This window comes from Eleginops maclovinus, chromosome 3 (genome assembly GCF_036324505.1).
Source record: "Eleginops maclovinus isolate JMC-PN-2008 ecotype Puerto Natales chromosome 3, JC_Emac_rtc_rv5, whole genome shotgun sequence".
Lineage (NCBI taxonomy): Eukaryota > Metazoa > Chordata > Actinopteri > Perciformes > Eleginopidae > Eleginops > Eleginops maclovinus.
In genome coordinates, this window is record NC_086351.1 from 16,634,805 (window position 1) to 16,660,000 (window position 25,196).

The following is a 25,196-nucleotide window of genomic DNA, read 5'->3' on the forward strand; positions in this document are numbered from 1 at the left end:
TCAAAGAGAATAACAAAACATAGTGCTACTGCTAGTTCCTTTACCTACACTTAGCTTTCCCTGAAATCTTGTAAATTACAAAGAGACTTGCCATGTCTGAGTGAACAGTTGAGAGGCTTTTGAAGTAGCTTTGATATCAGTTTTAAAGGCTTTTTGGTGAAACTTGACCTTGTACTTTTTATCTTCTATAGTACAGAGCAACCACCTTGCCGGCATTCAAATACTATGTCACCTGCGCCTGCTTGATATTTTTCTGCATATTCATTGTGCAGATTCTCGTCCTTCCAAAGTATGTATGTTTTTATTACAGAAGTGAAATGACTGTTGACCCAATGTATTACCCTGTTATTGTTGTAAAGCGTATATTTAATATAATACATTTACTCTTTGCTTATGTTTCTGTGCATTGATACAATTCTTTGAGCTAAGGCTAATGCTTATTACAGTTCGCACAATGACTGAAGACTTCAATTGAAGTAAACTTGATGAACTTACTGACATTTCTTCTTCTTTTTTTAGGACAATTGTGTTGGGGATATCCTTTGGAATGGCTTTTATTATCCTTTCCTTGATCCTCTTCATATGTTTTATAGGACACTTCCTGGTGAGTAAATGTATTTACTTTAAACATCATTGCGCCTCTCTAGTGTGCTTAAAGTGTCTTTTAAACCTCGATCTTAACCAGGAAATGCTTGCTCTAACGGTAAACTTCTGTGCTTATTGTTTATCCTTATGTCATATCAAAGGCACATGAGAGGTCTAAGTGTCTCTCCATTAAGCTTAATGGCCCATCAAGTGCCCTTGTTGTTGGCCTGAGTACCTCTCAGGTTAACGCAGGTGTACGCATATGTAAGCCAGAGCACACCAGTCTTTTGGAGCCTGCTTTAAGCAATAATTATTCCTTTATTTCCTGGGTAACGTACACCTGCATAAATCCACCACAGAAATGTCACTCTGCAGTATTTCATGTCTCTACTGGAGTCGTTTTTTCCACACAAAGCAAGCACACCAGACAAAACTGAATCTTTTGATTCTGGGGTTTACAGTGTGTGCCCCTGCAGCTTTTCAAAGAGAAGGCAGTCATGTCTGTAGATATTGCCGCTGCAGTTGTATCAAACACTCCTTCAGCTATCTTCTGTAGTCATCATAGACTAGTAACATTGAAGTAAAGGCCAGAAAAAGAAAACAGAATGAGGGAAAAAAAAAGAAGACGTGACTTTTAAAACATTAAAGGAGCTATAACACTCTACAAGCCGCAGGCCTATACACCCCACGGCACCCACTCTCTGATCTTCAGTGCTGTGGGAGTGTGAATCTGCTGGTTGCTTCTGAACTGTGCTCCCTGCGGATGTTGCCCAAAGCTCAGAAACAAAACGCAACACTTGATAGCTTATGTTGAAACAACTCATGCTGTCTTTTGTCAACTTCATTTGCCTTGGCTGAGTCTTCACTTTTGTTCATGTTGTGTTATTGCTTACTACTGTGGAATTTGCAGACACCTTTGCTGTCTTATTCTAGGGCTCCTGTGTAATTAACCACAATCAGCCTGTAGGCAGTGGATCCTTTTTGAATAGGAACATTAGACGGCAAAATCAATATGCATGCATCTTCCTTGACACAAAGTGGCCTTATAGTTTTCGCTCCAGCCTGATGTCCCAAAAGCAGATCATTTACAATAAGATTTCTGAATCTTCGAAATAGCATACTACTACAAGCTTGCTATCAATGTAATATGCCTAATATTCCAGCTAACGTTGGAAAAAATCCTAACTGAGGACTGTTTTTTACCAAGTCCTGTAGTCTTGATAGCTATAGACCTAAGCAACAAGATTTAAAATCCCAATAATCCTTTTATACACATATTCCTACAAAAAATATCTTTGGTTCCATTTCAAGGAATCAGGAAGGAATGAGGACAGGTCATTATGATATGGTAGAATATTCTACCTAAATCGACCCTAGCATATTATCTTGATTAGCCTTTAATTCTCATTCACATGTTTGAAAATGTGCCTTGTTTTCATAACAAAACTTGCCCCACTAGGTCTACATTTCCTGTAATCCTGCTGGGGCATAACACATTCTTCCATCCATACTTTATTGTATTGTAATTTACATCCCCAAGCTACTCAAATGTCACATCCACTCAGCCCCAGCGATGCTCATATATTGCTTTGAGATGACCACGCAAATGATTTGGGCTCTCACTGTCATTGTCTCACAACAAAACACACATTCAGCTGAAGGCAGTGCTGCAAAGAGGCCGGGTAAAAAACAGGCGCAGCCAGCATTTGCTGAAGCATGGGAAGATTGCAGTCTTGCATCAATTTAAACCCAGTAATACACAAAATATAAACATAATAAAATCCTAATGTCAGGTAATATGGCTTGGTTAAAATGAAGAGCATGATTGCACAGTGTGTACTGCTCTTAATGTTGAAATTTTGCCCTCAAAGCTAATGATTTGAGTAGTGAAGCAGGAGCTTGTTAAAACTCCTTCAGCAATGCTTTGGTTCAAATGGAAGTCAAAACATTGTTGTTGCAGAAAATGTGAGTGGTTTGAAGAAGACTGAACATATGGCGTTCTAACATGATTTTATATATAATAGAATCACTTGAACTGATCATTTTGAAGCAGTGTTATTGCATGTACTGTATTCTTAATTAGATTGCAGCATGCACCATTAAGTTGATAGGCCCCCCGCTTTTCATGAATGTCTGCCTCCTGAGTTTTCCATTTGGACCGCTCAAGCAATTAGGAGTTAATCAGCAGCAAAAGCTTCCCACTTTGAGCTTGTTATGTATTGTTTAATTTATTGCACAGTAATTGTCCTTACTCAACAGAAATAATTAATTTGTTATTGCACATGTCTGCTGATATGTGTGTTATTTACTTATTTTAATTACTTCACATTGGCTTGTGTTCCTTGGAGATGCTCCTGTGTGTGTGACCTTTAATATCCCGGCTCCCTTCTACTTGGACTCATGCACTCTTGTATTTGTGTGTGTGTGTGTGTGTGTGTGTGTGTGTGTGTGTGTGTGTGTGTGTGTGTGTGTGTGTGTGTATGTGTGTGTGTGTGTGTGTGTGTGTGTGTGTGTGTGTGTGTGTGTGTGTGTGTGTGTGTGTGTGTGTGTGTCTGTGTCTGTGTGTGTGTGCCCCTGCAGCACTGCAGTAAAAGCTCCTCCACTTCTTGGATGTGGCTGCTGAGGTCATCAGTCATTATTGCTAACAAGCCATGGCCTCGTATCACTCTCACCATGACGACCACAGCTCTGATACTCATAATGGCAGTCTTCAACATGGTAAGCTTTTGTATGCAGGTACTCCAGTAATGCAGAACGAACACTAATTAGGCTTTATGAAGAACAAAGTATCACAATGCGTCAGATGACAGCCTCCTTATTAGTAACTGCAGAGTAATTAGAAGCCAAAGGAATGCAACGTATTGTCCCTCAAATAATTGAAATAAATCGGCCTTAAATGATGTTTAGAAACCAGGAATGTCTAAATGTGTTTTATATTCATCACAAACTTAAATGAATACTGAAGCAATCTTTATTTCTGGCAACAATAAAACATAATGTGGCGCCACAGCCGTAAATAGGTCTTATATTGTGGTTTGAGGCTGTGGATGCACTAGCATTTTAATGTAGAATTTATCTTTTTGCTTTCCATTTGTTTTGTTTATTATGCCTCAAAGAAGCTGGATATTTCTCCATAATCAACTACAGGAAAAGTTCTTCTTTGTATTGTTCTGTTTTGCCAAGAAGGTTATCAAATGCCTTTTTTAAAACTTTAACAATATGGCTTTTTTTGCATAATAGAGGCTATCCAATTTGGATGTAGTGTTAAGAGAATATTGTATTACTTTACCCTTCTGCACCAATTTTAAGGATGTATCTAAATGTTGTTTATTGTGTGAAGTCATAAAAAAAAGGCTCGGGTAAAGGTGAAACAGTAGCCTGAGGCTTGTTGGGAAGTTGCGTGATTAAGCATGGTGTGAGGAGCCGATTTAGACCTTCACACAAATCGATTCCAGAGATTATAATCTTGTTTTGCGCCTGACGTGGGTCAGTTGCTCCGGGCGGATGAGCCAAATTAACTTGGCTTTGCTCAGTGGGGCAGCCAATCCTCATCTTATCCTGCAGGTTCACTTTAAAGGACATTATTGAATGGTTGTCACTATTGACCTCTTATCTAATAACACTCTATTTTCCTCCTGCAGTACAATGTACACTAGTCTGTCTTTTCTCATGCTGACGTGCAAGGCAGGCAGACAGGGACAGTGTTTTTGTCATTTGTATGTCGATTGTTTTGGGTTTTCTTCCATTTGTTCATGGAACATGGAAACATTTTTTTTTTGGAGTCCTGAACAAAGATCTAACAAATGCTTGATTTCCTTTTGTAGTTCTTTTTGGAGGACAATTTGTTGCCCCGTGTTCCTGTAAACAATTCATCCAATGAAACACAGTTGTACCCTAATGGACAACTCATGGGCAACACAGACAAAAACAACTTCTACCTTCCTGTAAGTAAAAGTTATAATTTCTCTATAAATTATTCAGTATTATCTTGGATAAATTGATTAAATAAAACAATAAATCTTGCTTTTTTTTTTCTGTTTGTCTAGTATTTAATTTACAGTTGCATTCTGGGCCTCATCTCTTGCTCTGTATTCCTGAGGATAAACTATGAGCTGAAGATGATTATCATGCTGACAGCTGTGGTGGTTTACAACGTCATTATTCTACAAACACATGCCTCCCTGCTGGATGAATATAGCAGATTTCTGTACAAGACGGAAAGCCTGGACAGGTAGGTGACAAACTGATAGTGTTCGAGATTGCCTCAAAGAGTATCAAGCCTGAGAAGACAAAGGGAAGTTGAAGATAGAGTCTACCTCAAGGTCTTCTTTCAGTTAGATGGCTGGTAGAGTTGGAACTATCCTGATAGATTTCTCAATGCCAACATTTTCTCTTATATTTCTACTCCAAGGCCCTTTAGATGGTGCTTGGAACATGAAGTGTACTGTACATCAGCATATCAATGATGGCTAGTGGCATGTTACTGCTTGGTCCCTTCGGGTGCTTTTACATTCTGTATTGAAGCTTTTCATGCACGGTTGAAATACACTGCTCAGTGTATTGTAGGTGTTATACTACAACAAGGCTCTGGATTTTAGCCCATGGATTCAACCAATAAGCAAACCATGAAATATTACAAAAATGCCACTTGTCTGAACTCACCCTCCAGTGAGGTCATCTGCATTTTCACCACAGCTTCGGTTGAAGGGGGTGAATTTATGTTATGTCAGGTCATAGAAATGTCAGAAATGTGTTAGTGTGCACTGGATAATTGTAATGTTTGACGAGCTGAATTAATTGACTTAAAAAATCCAAGTTCACAGAGAATGTTTCAACCCAAATGTAGCACACAGGAAACAGGGAACAGTTTGTAATGATGTTTCGATTATATCAAAAGTCCAAGTAGAGTGCAGTGGCAGTGACAGTCTGCCAGATGCTATCAATCAATTGCATAGTGACACGCCCCTTTGGCTGTTTTTTCTTTTCTTTTATAGGACATATATATATATACATATATATATATATATTTGGTAGTTGATTAGACAACAACATGCCATGGAGATGAGGACTGTGGGTGAAACAAGATGTCGATGTAATGCAGGAACTAGCCAACGTTACTGTAAGCCCATAGGGTACTCATTATCCTATCGTAACAAACACTCATTAACCCAACACATCATTATAAGATGTCCTGAGCTGTATCAGTTTGTAGCTGAACCCAGATAACAGTGGTTTGAAAAAAAGCTGTTTACTTGTTGTTAGTTTCCAATCATGTGCCGGATTTATTCACACATGCACTCTACATGAAGCCATGGCATTTTGTGGAAAGAAAATTGACCTTTTGTATTCCGTAAATGAACCAGTACATCCATTATCACCAGGGATTCTTGACAGTCACATCATCAGTGTGTGAACTGGCAACCTTGTTGTCAGGATGAGACTTAATAAGATGCTGCATGTTGTTACTGAGTTCAATAAACGACTCAATCCTAAATGCTCTTGCAATATGTAGTGTTGCAGTCCTACCTAGCATTTGCATGTGACTGCTTTGTAGATGTTAAAATGTGTATATTGTATATGTATGAGTCTGCTCTCATTACATAATAATGAGTAAAAGTAAGCAGTAACCAATCTATGTCAGATCGAACAGAATTGAATTGTCCCAAAATATTGGTTGGGTACTTAAATGTATAACGTACTAAAGGAAGTTGTACTGTGCTCGTGATATTTGTGATACATTCCTAAAATGTGAACATGAACACTTCACCTATAGACCTGCAGCTGCTCCATATTCAGCAAATAGTGGAATATGTATTCAATTGTTTAAAACTTATAGGATAAATTCTTCATTGATTCCTCATCACATGACATCCTCCATTTGTTTAAATTCTCTGTCTAAAGAGGAAAGAAGTTGTCTTTCCAGTTATTGACTTTCCTGTCCAAAGTAATTGAACTTGCATTATGGGATTTTTAAGGAGTGCTCCCTCCTGCTAAAAAAAACCTTTCCCAAAGTTTTAATAGAAAATAGTGTGAACTGAAACATCTAAAAGCTTTTATGATTCCTGTTTATCCAGGCAACATAAAATAATGCACCCTGTTCATGAAGATTCCATCCTTATACTTTCTTCATGGGAAAACAGTTTGTCCTTACGTAAAGAATTGGTTAGATAATAAAGCAGGCAACTGCAAAACCTGCAAGCTGATTTTTTCCTCAGTTGTCTGCCGAGCTCTGCCCTAGATAAGGGTAAGAGTCCATTAATATGCAAAATGTGCTAGCAGAAATTAGGATGCAACACTGTCGAGCCCTATCACACATACAGAGCCTAAATTCAAACTTTACTGCTATTAAGGAAAGCGTTATTGTAGATTTCAAATATATAATAGGCGTGTTTTATCATCACCTCGGTTCTTTGATAGTATGTTTAGTGTTTTGAGTGTTTCAATGCACAGGATACTATATAGACATACATCAGAGGTGGCTTGGTTGGCTGCCTGATTCGGCCATGAACAGGTGTCCTACTTTCAGGGTTATGAGGATGGAAACGAGAGAGCTTGGCATGCATTCATAGTGCTGAATCTTTGCAAATGGCTAACAATGTCTCGTTGTTTATTGCCTTTTCAAAGAGTTCCTTGTGAATGCACCCCACACGGCCGCGCAGCCACTTGAATGCAGAAAGTAAACCAGTTCTTGTCGCAGTAAAGCAGAAGTGACAGTCTTTACCAAGTGACAGCTTCATAAGCTGAAATTAAAATTAAATGTTCTCACATATCTTCTTCACCCAAACTTTTACTATACGTTCTCTTTTTTTCTGTGTTGATGTTTTTCTTTTTGCCTTCTCTTTTTCTCCATGCACAAACACATTCTTCCTTTTTCCTCTGCCCTTCAAGACCAGGAGTTCTCAAAGACCTGAAGACTATGGGCTCTATCTCCCTCTTTATCTTCTTCATCACTCTGCTTGTGCTTGCTAGACAGGTAAGTTCACACTATAATAGCCTGAATGATGTCATTGGCTGTCTTTCTGTCTACACATTTTCACAGCTCAAAAGTCATTTAGTTTTCAGCTCTGCTCTTGCATCACCGTTGCACTGTTTACTTTGTTCTCTGTGTATTTGCTGTTGCTTCCGACTGGATTATTTTATTTTCACAATTTGGAATGACCTTTTACCCCATGTAGGTTTCCCACTGTGAGACGCCCTTGGTGTATATCTTACATGCCTGTCATATTGCTGCTGGGATTCCATGATCCTCTAATCTTTTTAACCATTCATGGTCTCTCACACTATAACTCTAGATGTTATATTTCAATGCAAACTGAATTGGATTCCAGACACTACCATTTGTATCATACCTTAAATATTATATATATTTTATCACCCCATAGCTAAGGGGCAAGAATAGCTTCTGTTCCCAGCTGATAAACTAAATAAACGAATAAACTAAATGAAGTTTTTCGGCTGCTGTGCTGCACAAGACAGGCATCATGAGACCAGTTGTTCCTATGGACCAATGATTCACCTCAGCTATTCTGAAGCTGCACAGGGAGAATTTGAGATATACTAGCCAAGAGATGCAGGGGCCAAAGAATGGTCATTCTGGAGAGCTGTGGGCTTCTTACGTCTTGTTACGCTACACAGCACTTACTGTAGAACTTGGGCACTATTGTCCTCTGGAGCTACAGTATATCCTCTGCTGCTACAAGGTTTTTAAATTAACTGAGGCAGCGGACAGAACAATACTTCTATTGGAGCTTATCAATAAATGGAATGTGTCTGCTGGGCTTTACTGTGTCTGCTACACGTTTTCTTACCCATTGGGGATTTAAATTTGTCCACGAGAGAATACTGATTGAATGAAAGCATATGCAGGTGTATGCAGGGCTGGATGATTGATAATATATTGTCTTTTCGTTATATTTTCCATTATGGCCCAATTCACAGCGATATACCATCTAAGATAAATAACCTGTATCACAATAGATTGTGGTTGTTTCACCAAGACACATGGATGTGCGCATTTATTTTTGCTACATGATGTCTTTGCTAAACTAATACTACACCCAGAAATACATTAATAGAACATTCCAAGTGTGTCAACATCACAGGAACAGTTGTTTGGCATCCTAGTATACTGAATGTATTTGCTACATGCATTATTGAGTGGGATTTAAATTGGTTACGTTCCACAACTGTTGACACACATTTTGAATTCTCTTTGGGGACTGACTGTTTTTGTCAATGCTCAAAGCTTCTGTCTATCAAAATGAGCTGCGACGCTTCCTTAATAAGAGCCGCTGCACATGAAGGAACATATCACAACATGAAAATCAGGCAGATTGACTTTGAGTGAATTATTCATATATTTGCTGAAGACAAAGTACTGATATCCCCAGCTCAATGAAATGCACCCAAGTATCCGTCTGTGCAGCCAAAATAACAGATGGCAGTTATTAATATCTGCTAAGTCTCGTGTATATTGAACTGTGCATGTTTAAAGAGTACATGCATTGTCTTTGTACCAACCCCTTCTTTTTTTATTTATCTGTATCAAGTAATTATATTTCTAATATCGGATCATATCACTCTCCACGCATGATCATTGTTCCATCAGATCCTTTTCCAATTATGTTTCTCCTTGGTTGATGCATCCTCATTGTGATATCTGGCCATCTAAGGCACAGGCTCAAATAGAGCCATAGAGTACCTGAGCTGTGAGCTCTTCGCACAGTATGAAAGAAGATAAAGTCTCATGTTACAAATTGTACCCACAATATTCTCACCAGGCAAAGCAATTTGTCTTCTGTATTGAAAAACTTCACCCTGTCCTGCCTTTCACTGTGTTCATCAAAAAGTCTTATTGATGTGCGGTAATCATATATTTTTTAATACCCATTCATTTGTTTTCATTTTTTTGCAAATCTGTAGAGAGTTCTTGTAAATGTTACATTTTCTTTCCTGGAATAAATGTTGAGCTGTTTTTGTTTTTCTCTGTGACTTGATGGAAGCAAGCTGTACAGCTGTACCTTCAGTCTCTTCACCTCTGTGTCCTCTTGTAACAGAATGAATATTACTGTAGGTTAGACTTTCTGTGGAAGAACAAGTTCAAGAAGGAGTGCGAGGAGATTGAGACGATGGAGAACCTCAATCGGGTTTTGCTGGAGAACGTTCTGCCTGCTCACGTTGCAGAACATTTCCTGGCACGCAACTGGAAGAATGAAGTAAGCAGTTTTTTTCCAGTAAAGATTGTAATTTGACAAACTTCTGCTTGACAGATGTATTGTGGTTTCATAAAGGTCTTGCAGTATCAATGGCTTAGTGCCAAGATCCAGTACATTCATTCATTTGCTCTGATGAGGCATAGCGAAAGCAGTTTACCTTAAACATAATCTATGGCTTGAGTATTTACATGATGTATAATTCAAGAGTTAATGCAGTAAAAACGGAAAGCATGTAAAACCAGAATGTGCAATAGAGGATTAACTTGCAGAAAGAACAGTGTTTTGTAATGAATGGAAAGACTGCAAGTTTAGTAATCATCTGTTTTCCAGATATTCAGTTTTAAAATAAGTTATTAAGGACTCATAAGACTTTTCAAATGAAACCAGCACTCATAATGTAGTATTGGAGTGATTTATTATGAGTGACAGTAACACAACATTGGGAGACAGTCTGGGTGAATTTGCTGACACGCCTGTGATTCTTTGTCATTCATCACTCTGACTCCTGTTGTATCCCTTGAGTGCTCCTCACAGTGTTAGCTGTGAAAAGTAAAGTTGTACCTCTTAGGAAGTTTAGAGGACAAGTTCAAAGAGGAATAATGCTTCTGCAGCAGAAATTCTGAATGAATAGTCAGCAAATGACTCTTTTGCTGAACTTGAACAGGATCCAGGAGCAAGTTGCTACTCTAATGGCTTTTAGAGTTATTTGTGTGATTGGCCTGCTTTTGTGTCTCAGATTTATTACTTGATGCAAAGATTTTTATTTAAGTATCTTCAACCTTAAATATACACAAAACTTTCCTACCACATAATCCATCCAATGTGACATTTTTTTAATATCAAAATGTTCTCATCTGCTTTTCATCCAAGTCTGTGGCTTGTCAGTTTTATAACATTATCTTGCAGCTGTCCTTGCTAACGTCTGTATTCTGTCGAACAGGATCTGTACCACCAGTCCTATGACCTGGTGTGTGTCATGTTCGCCTCCATCCCAGACTTTAAAGAGTTCTACACCGAGTCTGACGTCAACAAAGAGGGATTAGAGTGCCTCAGGCTCCTCAACGAAATCATTGCTGATTTTGATGAGGTAAATAACCCTTCATCTTTTAACATTCTACACGTGGATTACGAAAGGCAGAAATAAAACAGGAGATATTTGAAGGCTTCGGTGATTGAAAACTATGAACTATGTGTTTCATGTGCAAACTACAACAGGAAGTTGTAGTTCTCACAAGTTTTAAAAGATGTCTTCCAACTGGATGGCTATTGTCTATATGGATGTACATGAATCCTCTAAACAAATGACAGCATCAACTATCACTTCTGCCTTAAAGTATGTCTCATTTGTCTTAGCTGTTGTGTTTGTATTTGTGTGTGTAGCTGCTGTCCAAACCCAAATTCAGTGGCGTTGAAAAGATCAAGACTATTGGCAGTACTTACATGGCTGCTACTGGGCTCAACGCATCACCTGGGCCTGAGTACACATTACAGGTAGGCTCATCACACACAAAAGTCACGCTCAATCAGATGTAATTCCTTAAAGTCTTTGACATCGCCTTACAATTTCTGTTACTGGTTTTGTTTCCTCCCTGTTACTTAGGAGCACGACAGGCAGTACATGCACATAGGGACCATGCTGGAGTTTGCATTTGCCTTGGTGGGGAAGCTGGATGTCATAAACAAACATTCCTTCAATGACTTCAAACTCAGAGTTGGTGAGTTACATACTGAAGTTAAATGAAATGAATTTTTCAGCTACTAAAACCTTTCTATTCACAGTTAGACTGCATTAGGCCTGCTGAAACCTCCCATTTTTCAAATAACTGCAACCACTTGAATGATAAGTGTTTTAAAATAAGATATTTAGGGACATGTATTTTTCCTGCCATACAATGGAAACAAAGAAATTGTGTGTGTGTGTGTGTGTGTGTGTGTGTGTGTGTGTGTGTGTGTGTGTGTGTGTGTGTGTGTGTGTGTGTGTGTGTGTGTGTGTGTGTCGGTGTCGGTGGCTTTCTGCATAACCCTGAATTCATTATGATATTACTGCCCACATGGTAAAAATGCAAAAAAAAATCCTTATTGCCCTAGTTGTGATTTTTGGCTTTTAGAGGCCAACATGCATACATTAAATACACTATCTCTGCTGTTGAGTGAGAGTGGTCATGGACATGTAGCTTGTATGCATCCATTTCTTTCTATTTTTAGAGCACCTGTACTGCTGGTGCTCTGAAGGTAATTTCATTATCAAGATAGAAACAAAGAGAGATGCATACATGTCTAAATAACAAAGAAAATACAACTGATGTCTGCTGCAAGACTTGAGTATAGTCATGGCAACTGAATAAGAGGGAGAGGCTGACTCAAGCGTAAAGGGACAATTGAAGAGCTAAGCATTGCAGGCAGGTCCCAGCTCACTGCAGGGGGTCAGAATTTAATACCACAACCTGACTGCAAAGGTCGCAGCATGGGATGCTCCATTAACTCAGCAGCGTGCCTGTGTGTGACTGTACATCCCGCTGCTCCATCAGAAAGAAATACAAGTCCTCACCCACTGGGACTAGACAAACCCACAGGAATTGTGGTTTTGTGTGCGGCCTGTGCACTTGTGCAGATTGCTTTTTCCAGCAAACTGGGACTCAGAGTGAAGAGAGGCCTGTGTCAGCTAGGTACTGTGAAAAGCTCCAGAGCCTACTGAACAGAGTGGCTGGGAGTGTCTGGGATTAAGAGTTCAGCCGCATTTAGTTTACACTTCATCTCATGTTCTGATGAAATCTTGTGAAAAGCTTGGTGTTTTCTGATTCTTGCTAAAGGCTTTTTGGAGCAGCACTCAATACTAAATCAGTCATATCAATCTGATTCATATTTGTATGAAATCAGAAATAGAAACAAAATGAAGCAAATGTTTGCCGTTTCCTGATTCAGTTACACAAAATGTATTCATTACGTTAGCAATGTTATATGCGCACCATATCCTGCTATGCCCTGTGTAGTCATTAACCATTTTGATCAGAAATAAGGAGCTGGCAATGTAACGGTGATCAATGTGGGAAGCATTCTGATTGCTTGTTGTCCTTTGTCAGGTATAAACCATGGGCCAGTGATAGCTGGAGTCATTGGAGCCCAAAAACCGCAGTATGATATCTGGGGGAACACAGTGAATGTAGCCAGCAGGATGGACAGCACTGGAGTCCTAGGGAAAATACAGGTGAATATATTATGACATTTTTTTCTCTGATAACCTTTATTTTTCATCACATCCAATGAAAAGCCCAAAGTTAATTGAGACTAACATTATCTATTTAAAAAGGGGTTGATAAAGTCTTTGCTCTTTAACCAAGAGACCACTGCATAATGCAAACATCAATAAGCAAACACTATTGGACTGCGTGAGATGTTAATTACCATTGGACCTTTTTTTAATTCAATCTCACATACACCATGTAGCTGTTGTATATGCTCACAAGTAACTTTTACTATACTCTCAGTATACTCATGTATTACATTTGCTAAATATCAGGCAATAATCACACGTATGAAACTACAACTATGTATTTGTAACTCAAGTCAGCGACAGTACAGGGAATTTGGTGGTATCAAGATGGACTAGATACTAAAAATAACATTAATAAAGAATAAGTCCAGCCCTGACAGTGTCCTGTGATGTATTCGAGAACAAAGCAGTTTGAGAAGTCTCTGTATCTGTCAAACGTCACATTGTGTTAGAAGTTGACAGTTTATTTCAAGGCAGCAGCTCTGCTCCATTTTCATACTAAGACATTTTAAATGTCAGTACAGATTTTTTAATGATAAAACTCTTCTCCCCTCTGCTCATACTATTTATGACAGGAAAGACATCACATCGTCTTAAAATCGTACATTTCCCCCCCTCCTGGCAACTGATAACATATAATGGTTTTTCACCTGCATTACACTTCAGCATGTATACCTTTAATGGAGTCATCTGCTGTGCAGTGCAGCTTATCTGCAGGGATTTCAACTGAATACCAGGAATGGCTCTTGATATTATATTACATGCATTGGCAATAATAAGAAATGGTGATTTATTCCAAGGGAGCACATCACTTCTCATAGTTTTAGACCCACTGAGTTCTCTGGAAACTGCTTTGCTCAGTTATTTAATGTTGCTACATTTACAAATTGAATTTAAAGCATTAGCACTAGCAGTGATGTTTCTTTTATGATGGGAATATATCAGTCATGAATTCATTATTAAAAGCGGATACTGACCCACAGATAGCATCTATTCCGAATTGTTGAGAAATGTTTGTCTGGCACATACTCTGAAAAAGTTTCCTAGCTTCCTCAGTATCTGTACATGTATTCATTGGAGTGCCTCTGCCTGCAGGAATAAATGCAGTTGTGTAAGATAAGGAAAATAGACTTACCAATGTGGTTCTCCCTGCAGGTGACGGAGGAGACGAGTCGCATCCTTCTGACCCTGGGTTACATGTGCTCTTGTAGAGGAATCATCAACGTCAAGGGAAAGGGAGAGCTCAAGACCTACTTTGTGCACACAGAGATGACCCGCTCACTGTCCCAAGGGAATGTAATGCCCTAACACTTGCTTGGAATATGCTGATTTGACACTAAATGAACAAATAGAGGAGATTTGATCTTCTCAATGCTGTTGCTCAGTGGGAAACACAAGGGATTCAGATCTGCGCTGTGAGGAGGAAAGGAATCAGATTTTAATGTTGCATTCCAAGTTAAGTTTGCCACAGCTGTAGTATACATTTAGTCACTAACTGTATGTAACTAAGTGTAGCATTTACAGCAAGAAGGCAACAACCCATGAAATAATTTGGAATTTGAAGGTTGGATCCAGACAAGCCAAAGTAATCCTGAGAATGATCTTAAAATGGTATCATATTCTGAATCAGTTGTGGGAGGCTTGCGCTAGTCACTTTGCCATAAAAGCCTCTTTTTCAGCCTGACAGATCAAAAACCTTATTCATGTATTTACTTTACAGGACACAGTACATTTGAATGTCAAACAATGTACAGTAAGACGTCTTGAAGAGCATTTAAAAGAGAATAATTTCAGTGTGAACAGTCCAAGAAGAGTGTATTGATATAACGCAGTTTGTGTGCTCCCAGCTTAACCACACTTTTCACAAAGGGATACAAAAAGAGACGGATAGAAGATCTGATGTCAAGAGAAAAGCTAAGGACCACTGTTACAAGGGAAAAGTGCATGACCTCTTATGAAAAGGTGATTCTGGCTCTGTTTAAAAACAACACATCCAGCCAACAAGGAGACACACCCGTGTGTACATAACTCCATCAAATTTGTTACAAGCAAGAAGTCTTGGATGTATTTCACAGCCAGTCTATGAACGTAAAAGCATATAAAAAAAAGATGAATATATTGTGATATTCATGCATGGCCACGTTTCCTAGAAGTGTCTTTTCACTTTAATCATCTTGTATTCATTGAATGTGTACAACACTAAAAATATTAACTCTTTATGGCCTTGGTCAGATGCTGCTGGAAATTGAACTGTTTGTTTCCATCCAGAAAGGCTGCAGGGATCAGATCGGAGCCATACAGGTTTACAATTCAGGTTATAGTAAAACTACTGGTCACAAAAGATGATTTTAGTGTAAGGATTTTCATCCAGGGAACCTGTGCCTGAGCAGTGTACAGGATATCTTTAGAGTGAATATGGTACGGTGGTTTTGTTACAAAAGAAAATACAACCAAAAAAGTGTTTTTGATGTTTTGATGATGCCATTGTTTTTTGTAAAAACTTAATTAAAATTTCTATGTATTTCATTTCTATTGAGTGTTATTATTTGCCTGCCAGGTTCAGGCATATCACATGACATGATTTCAATTGAATCTCAGTACAAAAATGTTGGTAGAAATGAATTAAACCAAGGAGACACACTAAAGGTGGTAGAATAAGGACCAGATTCTTAATGTAAACAGAAAGATCCTATGATGCATTATTTGCATTATTGAGTTTATCAGTGTGACATAATTGCAAAATTACCAAATAAAACATAACTGTAATCTTACCTGAGCTAGAGGATTTCTGTTAGTAGTATACTAGTGCAACGTTTACATAAAGACCAAACTCCAAAAATGCTGAATTTACACAACAGTCTGAGTAATGCAGATATTTATAGCTGACCTTCAGTCATCAGAATCAGAATCAATCGTATTGCCAGGTATGTTTACACATACAAGGACTTTGATTTGGTGTCTGGTGATGGGAACATAAACAATTTAAGAAAATAACTTGTAATCATGCAATAGCTGTCTTTGATTACTTAAAACGGATTGTAAGTGATTGCTGTTGTTTTAAAAGACTCTTTCTACATGGTTGGTTCAATAGCTTTGTTTCCATTGTCTGAAAGCACATGTTTTGTCAAAAATTACCATTTTGTGGAAATAGTAGGACGATTACTACATTTAATAAGTCCAGTAGACTATAGGACAATGGGAACTTGACTGATAGGAAGTTATTAATGTCTAGCCTACTACAAGATTAGTGTTTCAACATGTAGCCATCATTTGACATCACAGAGGAGTGCAACACCACGTAGGATCCAGTATTCTGAAGGAAGTAATGTCTTCAGATCTACAGCTGCGATGTAATTCATGTCAGTCCTAACTGGCTTCTTGTAGATTGGACACGAATAGAGACGGGGGTCCTTCACACCTGCAACAAAGAATAACAACAAACAAAAAAGTGTCACTTGATACCTAGCAATACACAGCAAACTCACTTTTTGAATAAAAATTGAAAACAGAGCAACAGCAGGCAAAATCATCTCATAATTAAGGTCCTCATTAAGCTTCTTATACCTAGAGGTATGAAATATTTGAGACAGTGAGGAGATACCATGAGAACACACAGCTGTGTTCAACAAAACAGAGTAGGAACAAATCAGGCGAATAACTCAGAGTTATTCAAGTGAACATGTGGCTATTTTCCACTACTCCCAGAACCCCACTGCATTGTTCTCGGGATTATAGGCAAACGTGTCGAGTGTGGAGAGCTACTTCATGGTTCTTCAGACCCCAGACAGTCCCTACACCCAACAATCCTTTTCACAAGCACACAAACAGCCTCTTCTCCAGAGGTGATACACTGTATCTTATCTCTTTTGAGGGAGTCACAATCAAGTAAAGGGGTTTTCAAGACTCACACATGCATGTCACACATACTCATAGATCCTCCAGCAACCACTTGACTGCAGAAAATACCCTTCTCCAGTTCCTTTGCATTAGCACACATACACTCTCACTCTCACACGCACACTCACTCCATCCATCCCAACAGGCAGCCTTCTTGTGGGGAAAGCAGGGAGGGGACAGGGTGTAAACAAACAACACTAAGCATATCATTGGATCATTAATTCATTTCCCAGGCAGCCTCGCCTGCAGGCTTCCACTGGGTGCTGTATCCATCGCTAACAGCCTGAATGTAGTCTGGTTTTATCCAGAACAAACACTGCAAAATACTGCTGCTAATCTATTCCTAGACAAAATAAATAGCACTTAGTCTGCTTGACATTTAAATGTTACATCCACCCATTCAATGACTGCGTGGGATGTAAATGTTGAGAAGAAGAGAAGAGTGATAGTCTCAGACTGACAAAGACTAGAACGACTGAGCCTGTAAAAAAAAAGACAGGATTAAGGCTCTGGCATAGTCAGATTAAGTTTCAATTCAGATATATCATCAACTTTGCAAACAAATTCAATCTCACCGTTATTCTCAGCATACATCCTGATCACAGGCATCATCTCGAAGAGGACTTTGGGTTTGGAGTCGCTGAGTTTGCAGCTGCGGCGATCCCAGCCAGCTCCCTCCAGGTAGAGGCCATAGACATACACTCCCTCTGCGGGGGGCTGGGTGATGTCATCCTTCATCCATCGGGTCACCTCATTGCACAGCACCATGCGGTCCAGAGCCCAGCCCTTATTGGCCCGGGTGATCTCCTATGGGTGCATGTACAAATCCCCAGGTAAAGGCAGTGATGTGAGCAGTATAACACAGCATATACTGGAAGTGACAGAGTTTACATTTGGCAACTGCTCCCCTCCCAAAGTAAAATACATTTCGATAAAGGCTGTACTAGAGGTAAAAAAAGCAATTTATTGCACAGAAGTATACCCCATCCATGGTGTTGTGTAAAAGATGCCAAAAGAAAGGTAATAAACACCAAACTCCTCAAAAAGAGCAAAGGCACAATGTATAAATAGCCATTTAATTATTAATAGAATGTATTAGGCCTGTAAAAAAGAAGGATAGATGCCTTTTTAAAAAAACAAGCCAGTAGTTTGAGTCACATTGATCACAGAATCAGAGCAGGCAGTTTGTGATTGCTCCAGTCCAGCAAACGCTGCCAAGGTTTTCGTGAGAAGGCAATAAGCTCGGGAAGAACTATATTTTAGAACTGACAAAGTCCAACAAAACCTTGCTCAGTAAAAATATGACTTCTGAAACGACCAGACCTACTCTGAGTATGCAACTGGGACTTTGAAAACGAAAAAAAACTGGAAGGCAGTCAGATGTTAAAAGCTGACACAAAAGTATTTCTTATTCATATGATTATTTAAAGTTGGAAAATAAATGCATTTAAGTCCCATTTCCCGTTTCTTAGCTGCCCGTAGATGCCTTTTGTATGAGGTGTAACAATCAGCTTCATGAAAGTAAAAAAAAGAAGAAATTATTGGTATTTTAGATATTATACAAGAATAAAAGTTTAATTTAAAACTGCTCCAGCTTTTCTTTTTGCGTTTGTTAAAAAATAAATAAAACAACTTTTTGTTAAATGGATGCAGATCGGTCTCTTATTAAATGTAAAAGCTGCTGTATTTCATACTTAAAAACTCACTGTCCATTTTTTTATGTAGTACAATGTAACAAATCTAGATACATGTTGGATTATTTAACAAAATATATAATAATAATAAAAATGCATGAACAACAGGGGTGTGACTTAAGATCTTAAATAGGGGTGAACATTCAGATTTACATCCTTCTGTAGTCTTCGCCCCCCGCATTAATGAAAAGTGGGATTCACTATAGAAAAGATAAATGTGTTTGTACTTGTGTGTGTATCTTCATGCTTGTGTGTATGAATATGGCAGTGTGCCTGGTTTTCCCTCAGCATGCCATCTGGCCTTCTCCCCAGCGCTGGGTAAGTAGGCGGGTAGCCTGATGCCATGTGTACCTGTCTCATGGCTGTCAGGAAGCCCTGTGGGTTGAAGAAGCCTGTCATCCAGAAGCAGTTGGGGCGCCCTTCAAAGATCCAAGCCTGAAACTGCCGGTTCCGTTCAAGCAGCTCCGTGAACCAGAACCCCAGGGTGCTGGAGGCCCACGATGCCTGAAAAGTAGACAAACAACAACATGAACAAAACATTACAATGAAACACAGACAACTTTCTTCCAGACGGATCAGAGGAGAAGACAACAGGGAGACAAGAAAAGACTAAATCACCTGCCTGGTGGAGGAAAGAAAGAATTCATCACAATACAATACAAGAAATTAGAATGCAACAAAGCAGTCAAATGTTAGAGCAGATTGCACTGCAGGTAGAAAAAACACTCTAAATCCCAGTCTGGAAGCCATTAAAGTCTAAATTATTCTAATGATGTAACGTTTCCAAGAGCATGACTTGAATGCCAACACTATGATTTCAATAAAAGACACGGGAAAAGTCATATTTCTTTGTTGTCTTGTCTTTCTCCCCCTCTCTCATTATTTATATTCCTGGTATTGGATGTACTTAGTATGCTAGAAGAGTCACTTTCAATTATCACTTAAATGGATTTGTGTTCTGTGGATACATGAGTACAGAAATAAAAAGGTAAGGACCATTTGTGTGGGCTACAGAGAAATTAGAGGTTGACTGATGATGATGATGAGTTCCTTTAAACAAGCAGCAGATAACTGCGGTAACAAAACAAACAAACTCTTGATTTACATGAGAACAATAATAACGTTAGAGAAAATATACCAGCACTTGATAAAAATACATTGGACATATGAATTGTGGTTTCCTTAATTACCTCAAAGCTCCATAAAGTGGCTTGTTAGCACTCTTTAATGAAAGCAAAAGGTGTTAATAGCTTTAAGTAGGATAATACGAGTTCCAATTAGGCTGGTTAATTAAGTCCAGTTGTGAAGAAGATTTTTATTTTTTTACTGACAACTAAAAAGGTAACAAAAGGTCAGTGAAGCCTTCACAAGAAATAACCAGTGGGATCTACTTTCGTTGTGATGTGTTTAAATCGAAAGAATTTGAAGTAAAAGAAAACACTTTCAAAAATATCCACTGTGAGAAAAAGAGAACTGCTGCGAGGTTAAGGGAACAGTGGGTTTGCACATTTTTAATTCAACGCAATTTCTTCAACCGACCTTCTTCCAGCGGGCAGGAATGCGTGCATCATACATGCAATCCAGGGCGTCTCGCAGATTCTCACTCATGATGATGGTACCATCGATAGCCAACTTGAGATCTGTCAGGGTGTTGCGCACCAGAACTATGACCCTCTGCATCCGATCGATTTCCTGACGCAGGAAGATGTTCATTGGCTGGAAAGGACCCATCTTCAGGAGGCGCTCCCTCACCTGGAAATTTTGAAATAAAACAAGAGTATAAAACTTTAATGAATGTCCTAAAGGACTTATAATCCATGGAATGAAGACGCATGAACACACACAGGCTCTCTATGCCGATAAAGAAAGACATGTTTACGAGATGGACATTTTCCGGGAATGATTAAAACACAAACAAACAACCTTCTTAAAAAATATTTGCTTGAAGCTTTTGCAGCTTTGGAAGTTTTGCATGAAGGTTTTATCTAGATAATTCCTACAAACTGTTCAGAGACAGAAACTTTAGTTTCTTTAACGATGCAGCCCATGATAGATGTGCCTTTTATTTCTATGCTGACATTATTGTATTTACCTCCATTCTTTTTTGCATTGTAAACCTCATTATAAAATGTATTTATGGGGATAATACAGTTTTTACTGCTTCCATATACTGTATAACAGACAGATGGCCAGCAGATAGAATGAAGTGAAAGTAGAGACAGGGTGTGGTGTGCATACGTTTTCCATGACGTGCTTTGCACCAGTCACATTTTCACCTCACTTCTTAATAAGTGACATACAAAGGAGAGAAAACCCAGAATAAACAAAGCGATATTCACAACCCCTCTATTTCTAGTCCCTCACGTCTATCACTGTCTTAAGCACACACACCCTTCCATCACTTCACCGACACACATCCCACCTCTCTGACTGCAGCACACCAGCCACTTTGCTGAGCGCACATGGTGAGTTGGGGAACATGGCATGATGCTTCACTCACCTCAAACACACAGTTCAAGGTGAACACATGCACATGTTGCGTGATATGTGTATACACACGCAGATATACGCGGGCTTACTTCGAATGGTACGTAGTCAGGAGGCAGTTTCTCGAGCATGTCGTCAGCCAGCCTTGACACCACAGCCTCTCTGGTTTCCCCTCCTCCTGACGAGCTGTCTTTGGGCTGAATACTGAGAATGGTGTCCAGTACGTCCTTAGCCAGCTTACACTGGTAGGTTATGTCTGCGTTGGGGTGGAGACCAAACACCTCTGGACTGTCATAGGCTGGCAGAGACTGTAAAAGAAAAAGAGCAACTGTTATTAAACCAGAGGTCACTTCTTCTCTCACAGCATTTATGAAAATATAGTCAGGAAGAAATAGCCAAGAGGCTTTCTCTCTGCTCTCACAACAAAGTGCTTTGGGAGTAGTTCCCTGAGTGCCCCCTGGAATGGCATATCACCTCACACTGAGCTGGCAGAAACAGCCTGGCAGAGCTGATAGGGTGAACTGTCTCTAATTATGTGGAATAGATTTGAGCTGTCTTTTTTTAGGGTTGGTTAACTCTTCTTTTACTTGCCTCACACTGTACTGCAGTTTTGGTCACCGCTTAGCCACTGGTGGCCAAGGTAAAGGGTAGACAGCCAACTGTCTCCTCTGATACACGAAGTGTCACCAGCTGCTTCTTTTCATCCTTCAGTGAAGCTCTTCATTGCGAGTGCGTAACACTTTTCCAGCCGATTGTACTCAGTGGGTGAACCACCAAGAAAAAGGTCCTACTTGACTATGTCTCTATAGCTCTGACACCTATGTTTTTGTATGAGATGTGTAGGATTTAGGACAACTATATATCCGGTATTCATGGCTGATGATTTCTTATTGAGGTCAGAGGGCTTCAAGAAATCCACTTCTCAACAATATGTTTTTTTAAACAGATTTCCTGACAAGGGTGACACAGCTGTCATAGAATATATTTTAATTGACGTAAAATCTAGGTTTTCAGATTCAAATCAGGGGCCCAAGATATTCTAATGAGGATATTTGAATTTTAGTGCCTCAAGAAGTGAGCTGATGTCAAATCGAAGGCAGGGAGGAGAGACGGTGTTGCTTTAATTGCGGTTATTGTCACCCTCAATGATGGAATGAAGCCGGATCATTGGAAACTAGAGCGAGACTACTCAGGTTGCATATAAAGATGGAAAATTCTAACCAAATGACTTTGTAATGGCTGCACAAAGCTGCATTCTGAGAAACAATGTAATGTCAACTCAACCCCTTAAAAACTGAGAAAGATCCAATATCTAATCCTAACCCTAGCTTTGTATATCACCACAACACGATGTTTGAATATACTGTAAGACTTGTTTGAATTTGGGAAAACCACTCTTCGACTTCAACACACAAGAATGATGTAATGGTTTGAAACTGCAATTAGCACACAGAAAATTGTGTATGAAACTGTGTGATGCCCTTTGTCCCTTAGCAGGGTCATTTATTTCCTCTGAGGGAATTTGAGCTTTGTTCCTGTCAGTCGGCGTTTGATTTAAATACATGGATATTGACACATTGTGTATTTAGCTACGTGTAAACATGTGTGTGTATTGGATGTGTGTTTGAATGTTGTGCCTGTGTGTGTTAATTTCAGATGTTTTTGTGTTCTTCAAGGCTGTGTTTGTCACTCTCCATTTGAGAGGTGGAGCAGAGGAATAAGCTTGCTGAGCCTGGCAGACCTGGGCATCCATCATAATGAAACCAGCTTTAATGAAACTAGCTCAGGAACTGCCCCCAGTCATACACACACAGAGGCACATACAGAACACACACACGCAAACACAAACCCACCAGTTAAACACACAAGCACATTAATAAATCATGCATAATCTGTCATAAAATGAGCATTTTATCGCAAAATTAAACATGGCAGTCTGTCTCTGGATTTGAAACGACTGTGTCGGCATCCTGCAGAAACCTCACATCTTTTAATGTGGCTATTTTCGAAGTTTGTGATGTCACTTAAAACTGACGACATAGAAAAAGATGATGCAGAATTTTGCATGTGCACTCAATCATTCGAGTGTAACTCACCTGAGTGTATGTCAGATACTGGTCAACATTGGAGCATTTTGGGATGCTGTAGCCTTTGTAGAAGTTGAAGGCAGGTCGGAACATTTCCTCACTGAACCACACCTTGGCAAAGGTGTTGAGGAGCCGCTTGTCATAGTCGTCAGTCACTCGGCCACCGTATTGAATCTCTCCAATCATGTATCGCACTGTGGTCCACGACACACCCTGGATAGATAAATAAATAAATGATAATGCAAGATGATTGCAAGTACCATTTTTGAGATGGTTACAATAAATGTCTTAAAACTGTTTTTTCTGCATTGAATGGATTTGTGTTGGTGAAGGATGTTTTAATTATATCTTGACCCACCTCCCCTTCCTTCTCCCTCTCCCTCCCACATTCATACCATAGCAACCAACCGCCCTCTACCTTATGGATTTTGTTCAAAACCAAGTGTGAAGTGTTCATTATGTTTGCAAGTTGCCAGACTGGTGCTTCAGGCTTTAATATTCTTAGAAGCCATATTTGTATATTGACAGGTTGAGGAGCTTCCCATTTACACAATATTAGTTAATGGGCCAGGTCCAAGTTCCAGGTTGGAGCTGTTAAGCTGTTAATTAAGTAACAGGACTTTTCGCAAGTAAATAATTGTTTTGGGAAATGTTTGATAGCTTCTCCAAAACCATTTGAAAAAAAATACCAAACACATTTTGAGTGCACTGGGTGAAGTTTTGTGGCAGAGCTTTAATTTTATTGCAATGTGAAGTATGTTTTTGTGTTAAATTGTAATGTTTTGCAAAATTAGTTTTCAATTTGGGTTGGAGTTATTCAAGCAGAAGGTATTTGTATAGTCTGTCAATAGGTAGAGGCTTTCGAAAGGCCATATCTTGGAGTAAAATCAAGCCACCAATCTAATAGGGCAGGTCAGAAATACAGTATGTGAATTGGATATGTGGAGAGAGGTGTGTTCAAAGCTACAGAAAAGCTAAGCATTGATGTGCGATATTAGACAAATATAAAAGAAAAAGATGAGCCTGGTAGGTTGAATTGTTTCTGGATGACTAATAAAGGCCAGAGGCCCTTCGGACAAAAATGTTGCAGAGTGTGAAGACTTTGCTACTCCATTGAGGGAATGAAACTCGTTGGTTTCCCAATTGGAGGTTATAGTTACAGTATGGATAGTGGGAGAGTGAGAGAACAACTGCAACCAGCACAGTTCCAACAGTATCATGCTATCATAGAGGATTTTAAACCAGTCTCAAAGGACTGCACTAAAGAAACAGTTTCTACACATTCTTAATGTTGTTTTCATCTCTTAAGTATGTTTTTGTTCACATAGTGGTCTACATTGTAGTTTGCACCAAACCTACCTTTTTAATGTCCATATCATCGAGATGGTTCTGAACAAACTGAACAGTGGCATTGAAGTCGGCCTGGTTGAACTCGTAGGGGATATTCCATCCTAGAGGCCCATACTTTCTCCTCTCCTGCACCGTGCTGTGTAGAAATGCCACTCCATACAGCATTGGCTTCCACTGCCCCATGTTACTGACATCCAAAAGATCCTGGTTTATACCTAGAGAGGGATACATGAATGAACACATTAGCAGATGTATTCAAACGGTATGTGAAAGCTACAGATAATCATTGTGGTTCTATCAGCTTTGGAAGGCCACTTTTGGATCTGCAATCCAAAGCCTTCTAGCTACATAAAATGGTGTGCCGATTTCCTCTTCAAAGACGGTATCATTACATATGTTCCTCACATTTCCTGTGTGTGTGTGTGTGTGTGTGTGTGTGTGTGTGTGTGTGTGTGTGTGTGTGTGTGTGTGTGTGTGTGTGTGTGTGTGTGTGTGTGTGTGTGTGTGTGTGCATGTGTGTGTGTGCATGTGTGTGTGTGTGTGTGTGTGTGTATGCGTTGAGAGAGAATGTCAACATTAATAATGAGGCTTCAAAGCTTGGGACTATTCT

The 25,196-nt window shown here is 39.3% G+C and overlaps 2 protein-coding genes across 2 annotated transcripts in view; one reads left to right on the forward strand and one right to left on the reverse strand.

The window, feature by feature from the left end:
- Window positions 1-15,702, forward strand: part of adcy2a (adenylate cyclase 2a) — a 56,076-nt gene extending 40,374 nt beyond the window's left edge. Inside the window, exons 14-25 of the mRNA XM_063879553.1 lie at window positions 192-289; window positions 520-604; window positions 3,166-3,303; window positions 4,410-4,529; window positions 4,632-4,816; window positions 7,474-7,558; window positions 9,642-9,800; window positions 10,741-10,887; window positions 11,181-11,291; window positions 11,401-11,515; window positions 12,881-13,005; window positions 14,227-15,702. Coding sequence (XP_063735623.1) covers window positions 192-289; window positions 520-604; window positions 3,166-3,303; window positions 4,410-4,529; window positions 4,632-4,816; window positions 7,474-7,558; window positions 9,642-9,800; window positions 10,741-10,887; window positions 11,181-11,291; window positions 11,401-11,515; window positions 12,881-13,005; window positions 14,227-14,379 — 1,521 coding nt within the window. The 3' untranslated portion in view covers window positions 14,380-15,702. The remainder of the gene's footprint in view (window positions 1-191; window positions 290-519; window positions 605-3,165; window positions 3,304-4,409; window positions 4,530-4,631; window positions 4,817-7,473; window positions 7,559-9,641; window positions 9,801-10,740; window positions 10,888-11,180; window positions 11,292-11,400; window positions 11,516-12,880; window positions 13,006-14,226) is intronic.
- The window catches only part of dnah5 (dynein, axonemal, heavy chain 5), a 96,169-nt gene continuing 85,474 nt past the window's right edge, over window positions 14,502-25,196 (reverse strand). The window contains 7 exon segments of the mRNA XM_063879552.1: window positions 14,502-16,489; window positions 17,544-17,775; window positions 19,014-19,166; window positions 20,202-20,414; window positions 21,242-21,457; window positions 23,246-23,449; window positions 24,596-24,801. Coding sequence (XP_063735622.1) covers window positions 16,338-16,489; window positions 17,544-17,775; window positions 19,014-19,166; window positions 20,202-20,414; window positions 21,242-21,457; window positions 23,246-23,449; window positions 24,596-24,801 — 1,376 coding nt within the window. The 3' untranslated portion in view covers window positions 14,502-16,337.